Raw genomic sequence first — 7,042 nt, forward strand, 5'->3', positions numbered from 1 at the left:
TTCCATCTTCTCTTTAGGAGGAAATTAAGAGGACTGATTCACTACAGGACTACAGGAAGTACCTGAGGAGTCAAAGTAGGGGTCATAGAGTAGAGGAAAGCAGGGAAAGGTGAAGGAAACCCTCACTAGCTACCTCTACTCCCAGTGCCCCTAGTGGTCATTAGGATGGTTGGTGCAAAAGGTCGATGCACTGAAACTCCATCTCCAACAACCTCTTGCACAAGGACAAAGTCTTTGAGCATATGGGATTTTCCTGAACTGCTGTGGATAACACAATAGAACAAATTAATGTAAACATCCTGTGATATTTTGGAACTGTAATTTGAGTTAAATATCTAGCAGGGTTAGAACTAATAGGTTGGCTTCCAAGAAAAAAAAAACTCCCTTGGGAATCAATGATTGTTCTGTTTGCCCACCAATGTCTAAAACACGTTGCCTAAGTACCACTTTGGCTTGGGCATATCCCATTCTTAATAAAATCTCAGTGTTAAATCCATATAAATTTAGTTTCTGGCAAACCTTTTCCAAGGTGAATTAAAATTGTCTGTTAATATTGAGGGGAGGTATTTGTGTAAGATCCTTTCTGCCTTTCCCCCCAAAGGCAACTTATAAGAATTTCTTACAAAGCAGGTATAAGAAGAAGCGTATGTATATAATCTAATATGGGCTTTGCTTGCTCTTAGGTACAAATATGTCTGCTCCAGATCAGCTAAATCTGGCACTGGCCTGGAACAGACTGGACATTGCTAAAAAACATATATTGGTTTATGGACAACACTGGAAGGTAATTTTGATTCCATATTATGTGTGTGAATGTTTAAATTCAATTTTCTGGGTTGCTTTATTGTCACATCCTGTTTAAGGAGTGTCTTCTTGTATCTGAGTTCAGTCACCCAGCTTGAGACACAAATGTCTTTTAAAAAGCAAACATAATAAAATGATTGTTTTGTGTTTCTTCTCCTTTTGCAATTCTGCTCTTCCCCAACCCCTCATCTGCTTGCCAAATGTTTCAAGGTTGGCTCCCTTGAACAAGCAATGCTGGATGCTTTGGTCATGGACCGTGTGGAATTTGTGAAGCTACTGATAGAGCACGGAGTAAATCTGCACCGTTTTCTTAGCATATCCCGACTGGAAGAACTATACAATACTGTGAGTGTCTGAAATTCCAATACTGAATACATTTTGCTTAATGTTTGAAATATTTTTATATCATTTTTCTGGCAGCTCAGAGTAGTTTATGACTACTATAAAAACTTCCAGTGTAGCAATAAGCAGATTGCACTCAACAGTTTGTATTTCCACATGGCTTTTAGTCTGGAATCAAAAGAGCCATTTTAGGCATGGCCAGAGATTTGAGTGTGTGCACTGGCCTCTTTGGCATTTTTTCCTTTGAACAGCAGACCCCACCCCAGTACCATTGTACAACTCCCTTCAATCTCAAAAGTATTTTTCCAGACTCCATAGGTACAGGTGGGTTGCTTAGAGCAGGGATTCTCAGCATTGGGTCCCCATATGTTACTGGACTTCAACTCCCATAATTCCAAGCCCCAGTGGCCTTTGGTTGGGGATTATGGGAGTTGAAGTCCAGTAACATATGGGGACCCAATGCTGAGAATCCCTGGCTTACAGTGTTTCCTCTGACAGGGATTTCCAGATGTTGTTCACTACAACTCCCAGCATCCCCAGCTGCAATGGCCTTTGGCTGGAGATTATGGGAGTTGTAGTCAACAACAACTGAGAATCCCTGTTAGAGGGAATACTGGTTGTTTAGTTCTTTGAGCCCTAGCTATAAATCTCAGTGAGTGTCTGTCATGCAGATATATTCTCAGGTAATGCATGGATGCTCCTGTAAGTCTGTGTCTCATGGGGTGCTTCTGCACTAGAGCCCTTTTGTACTGTTGAGGCATTGTTTTTGTTGTTGTTGTTTTTGCAGTTTGCTGCAATCAGAATTAAAATGGAGTTTCCACACAGCATTTAGTATAGTACTATATTATATAGCAGTGCTCTTCCCCATGGCCAATAGAGGAGTACAGAAATCAAGACGATGAAGGAAAAAGAAAGTAGAACTGTAAACAGTCACACACAGATATGGAATATAAATGTTAAAATCCTCCTGTAAGGTCTGCTTACAAGTAAGTTCCATTCAGCAAAGTTCCCTGGCAACTTCACATAAGAGTTTATTGCTTGCAGGTTCTGCCCACTTTGTTGCTTCCTGTTTACCCCAACTGGGGAGTACTGATTAATAGCCTCTCTGAATTGCCATTTCTGTTCCTATGGGAGTGAGGGAGAGGGAAGAGAAGGAATGATTTCCTTCCATTCTTTTTTTGGTAGCAAAATAGTGCTATTTAGCTATAAAAAGAAAGAAAAAATGAGAAGAAATTAATTAAATCTTCCCTTCCATGATGGAAACAAACTGACAGTGAGACAATTCAGAAAACAAAACACAAAGGCAACAAACATTGGCAGTCAACACTTTGGAAATGACATCATGCTTCATAAAAGTGTGTGAACAAAGGATGGCAATTCTGAAAAGACTAGTGTGGAAGCATCCATGGTATAGATTAATGTACACATGGATTGGACAGCTGTCAACGGAACTTTCAATAAGAAGATGTTTTATTTCGACACCTTCATTTCATATATAGTGAAATATTCACTTTCTTCCTTATATTTATTACATTCACCATGTTCTTGTTTTTCTTTTAACATTCCAGAAACAAGGGCCAACAAATCTACTTCTGCATCATCTTGTCTGTGATGTGAAACAGGTAACACAGCTTTCAAAGAATGAAGTGGAAGGGGATATGCTGAAGGGCTCTTCTAGACAGTGGCTGACATCCTGACTAGGGATGTGCCAAGATGCAATTCATCTTCCGAATTGCAGCACAATCCCAAAGGCTTACCAGACAAGAGCAGGTCCATCCAGAGAAGATAACCCAGAGAAGAGCAGGTCCATTCCTGCTCCTACTCCACTCGCCGCCAATTCTCTACTGGCAGTGCTCCAGCTATCAGCATGCACTGGCAGCACTCTCCCCCAGTAGTTTACGAGTGACGCCAGCATGCACATGGCCTCTGCGCATGCATGGCAACCATGCTGACCATGCAAATAGCGGCTGCATATGCATGGAGGCCATGTGTCTGCTGGTCTCATGAGCAGGCTGCTGGGGGAGAGTGCTGCTAGTGTGCTGATAGTTGGTACAGAAGTAGCAGCGAGAAGAGGAGCAAGGATGGACCTGCTCTCCTCCGCATTGAAGGAGCTGGGTAGGCCCTTGATTTTAAAGGGATTGTGCCACAATTTGGAAGCCGAATCATGTTTCAAGCACATTCCCTAATCCTGACTAACAAAGCAAGTGTATTTTGAGGGACTTAGGGGGCATGCCAGGGGTTCTTGATCAACTCCTCCAATCCCCTTGCATGTGCACTGATGCACAAGAGCCCTTTTAAAGTCTGGAACGCTCCCCATGTTCCAGGAGGACTCTGCAGGATCAGAAACATGTTGCAGACTCTCATGTTTTCTGTGTGCTTTCTATGATGACTTCAAAGCAATACTTACTTCTATTAACACTCCCTCTCCAAAAAGATACCTGATTGCACTGACTAAAAAGAGGTCTAGGCCAGAGATGTAGTACTGGATATGCTACATTCTGGTATGCGCATCTCTTTGGAGACCCTAGGGTTGAGTTTGCATCTAACCATATCCACTTGGGGAGGCTGGGTTCACAGATTTGAGAACCATAGCCTTATAAAATGTTTTTACTGGAAACTCATGTAGTGTAGTGGCTATAAGTGCAAGCTGGAAGGTCCCACATTTAGTTTTCACTTCATCATGACCTTGCTAGATGACTTGGCTAAACCTTTGGCATGCACCTCCGAGCGTGCACCATGGAGCAGGGTAGATTGCTCTGAGGCTGAGACTCATTATCCTGGCCTTCAGGTATCCCACAATGCACCGAGCGTGGTGCACTCGGGGATTCCCCTAAGGAATGGGTGCTCTAGGCCCCCATTTCTGTGTCAGCGCGAGCTGCAGGCTAAGCAGCTCATGCTGACACATGATCCCAGCAGCTGGGCTTTGGTGCTGAGACACCACCGGGATCCACATGGATCCGGACGGGTCTCATGGGCAGCCAAGCCAAAGCTTGGTTGTGCATGAGAAAAGCCTCACTCTCAGTGAGCCCTTTTGGTTTTAGATTGTGAGCCATTTGGGGACAGGGAGCCATTTTATGTATGTATTTATATCTATGTAAACCACTTTGGGGACTTCTGTTGAAAAGTGGTATATAAATATTTGTTGTATTCAGTCATCCTAAATATTATTACTATTAATGTCAAATCTTTGTGTTACAGAGTACTCTTCCAGTGGTCTACAAAATATCCCTGATTGATATCGGGATGGTGATAGAATACTTGATTGGTGGAGCTTACCAAAGCACCTACACAACAAAGCATTTCAGAGTTCTATACAATAGCCTTTACAGGAAACATAAGGTAAATATGTTTACCTTGTGCAGTGACTGGTGTGGAGGTGTCCAGCAACTCCTCTTATGTGGTTAGGTTGGATCAGTTTCAGTTTGTGACTCCTGAGGATGTGGACAAGCTGCTTGGAACAGTGCCGGCAAACACCTGTTCTCTTGACCAACGTGGCTTATACTGTCTAGCAGGGGGGTTGTTGTCGAGGGACTGGTAGGTATTATAAATGCTTCTCTGTGGGAGGACAGGATGCCTCCCTGTCTTAAGGAGACAATCATTATACCTCTTTTGAAGAAGACTGCATTGGTTCCCTCAGAGTTAAGCAACTATTGTTCTTTCTCCAACCTTCTGTGGTTGGGCAAGGTAATTTAGAGGGTGGTGGCCTCCCAGCTCCAGACAGTTTCAGAGAAAACCAATTATCTAGAGCAGGCCTGCTCAACTTAGGCCCCCCAGCTGTTTTTGGACTACAACTCCCATAATTCTCAGCCACAGCAGCCAATAGCCAGGAATTATGGGAACTGTAGGCCAACATCTGCAGGAGGGCCAAAGTTGAGCAGGCCTGATCTAGAGCCATTTCAGTCTGGCCTTCAGGCAGACTATGGGGTGGAGACAGCCTTGGTTGGCCTGATGGATGATCTCAAATTAGGAATTAACAGAGGAAATGTGACATGGTTGGTCCTTTTGGATCTCTTGGCAGCTTTCTATGCTATTGACCATTGTATAGTGGTGGAGCATCTGAGGGGGTTGGGGGTGGGAGGCACCTCCCAACAATGTTCTGCTCCTGCATTTTGGGCAGATTTTAGATGGTATCCCTTGGAGACCATTGCTTTTCAAAATGTGAACTTTTATATGGCATCCTTCATATACTTCTTTAACATCTACATGAAACCACTGGGAGAGTTTATCCAGAGATTTGGTGCAGGGTGTTATCAGTATGCTGATGACACGCAAATCTATTTGTCCATTTCAACATCACCAGGTGAAGGCATAACCTCCCTATAAGCCTTCCAGGAGGCAGTGATGGGCTGGATGAGGGATAACAAACTGAGACTGAACCCCTCTAAGATGGAGGTACTTATTGTGTGGGATTGGAACTCAGGAGACAATTTTTATCTGCCATTACTGAATGGGGTCACATCTCCCTAGAAGGAACAGGTATGCAGTCTGGGAGTGCTTCTGTATCCAAACCTCTTCCTGTTGTCCCAGGTTGAGGATAGGGATGTGAACAAAACCAGTTTGCCTGGTTCAGTGTAAATTTGAACCGGGTTCAAACTGGGGTTGGGAGGTTTGGTTTTAGTTTTGCTTGTACCCCCCTTTGGTTCAGTTCGAATTCGAATCTGGTTTGAACTGGTTTGAGCCTCCAAAAATGGGTTTGGTGGTAAGCATCCATAGGTGCCAGCTTCCACCCAAACCCCAAAGCAATCGGACACTCCTATGTTTTTTAATGCATTTCTGAATTTTTATTATTATTGCTCATTATTCCCTATGTGGAGTACCTAGGGGCAAAAAACCTGGGGTGGGTGGTAGGCACCCAGGGATGCCTACCACCCACCAGACCCCAAGGCAATAGGGCACTTCTCTGGTTATTGGTAAGTTGAAGTATTTTCAATTTTTGTATTCCTCCCATAGGGAATAATGGGGATTTGAAGATGTCCCATTCAGCACCTTTGGGGGTGCCAGAGCACCCCAAAGTGGGTCTGGGAGCACGGCAGGACTGGCTTCCATCCCCCCCAGGCACCTCCAAGTTGATAGGGTTTATTGTTGATTAATCAGGAATTTTTAAAGAATTAATTTTTGGCTCCATAGACATGCATTGGCTCAATAGGAAACCATTGCCCGAACCTTTCCATTCAGTAAGAACACTGTGTTCCCTTTCACCTTAATAGCTTAATTGCTTTGACCGGAACTCAGAGTTCAGAGCAATAAGCAATTAAGCTCAGTAGGTGAAAAGGCACTCTGTTATTTCCTATGGAGCCAATGCATATCTATAGAGCATTCATAAATAACAGTAATTCCTATCAACTTGGGGGTGCCTGGGAGGAGTTGAGGCCAGTCATGCCATGCCCCCAGACCTACCGAAAGGTGGGGAATGGGGCATCCTCAAATCACCATTATTCCCTATGGGAGGAATACAAAAATTGAAAAATACTTCAACAATTCACCAATAATCAGATGTCTGATTCCCTTGGGGTTTGGTGGGTGGTAGGCACCCCTGGGTGCCTACCACCCAACCTATTTTTTTTGCCCCTAGGTACTCTACATAGGGAATAATGGGCAATAATAAAAAATTAATTAAAAACCATAATTAAAAATTAAAATTTAATTTTAAATAATCCCAATTAATTAAAAACCATTAATTAATTAATTAATTACATAAAACAGTAATTAATTAATTTAACCATAATTAAATTAATTAAAACACCAATTGCTTTGGTGTTTGGGTGGTAGTTGGCACCCATGGGTGCCTATCACCCAACCCAGTTTTGGAGGCTCAAACCAGTTCAAACCGGTTCAAATCAGTTCGAATCAAACCAGGCTCAGTTTGGTTCAAATTCAAACTGGCAGGTCAAACCAA

At 43.2% G+C, this 7,042-nt stretch overlaps 1 protein-coding gene across 1 annotated transcript in view; it reads left to right on the forward strand.

Moving 5' to 3' along the window:
- TRPM6 (transient receptor potential cation channel subfamily M member 6) overlaps positions 1-7,042 on the forward strand; it is a 140,732-nt gene that overhangs the window by 22,693 nt on the left and 110,997 nt on the right. Inside the window, exons 9-12 of the mRNA XM_053300488.1 lie at positions 684-784; positions 1,015-1,149; positions 2,715-2,768; positions 4,345-4,485. Coding sequence (XP_053156463.1) covers positions 684-784; positions 1,015-1,149; positions 2,715-2,768; positions 4,345-4,485 — 431 coding nt within the window. The remainder of the gene's footprint in view (positions 1-683; positions 785-1,014; positions 1,150-2,714; positions 2,769-4,344; positions 4,486-7,042) is intronic.

This window comes from Hemicordylus capensis, chromosome 2 (assembly GCF_027244095.1).
Source record: "Hemicordylus capensis ecotype Gifberg chromosome 2, rHemCap1.1.pri, whole genome shotgun sequence".
Lineage (NCBI taxonomy): Eukaryota > Metazoa > Chordata > Lepidosauria > Squamata > Cordylidae > Hemicordylus > Hemicordylus capensis.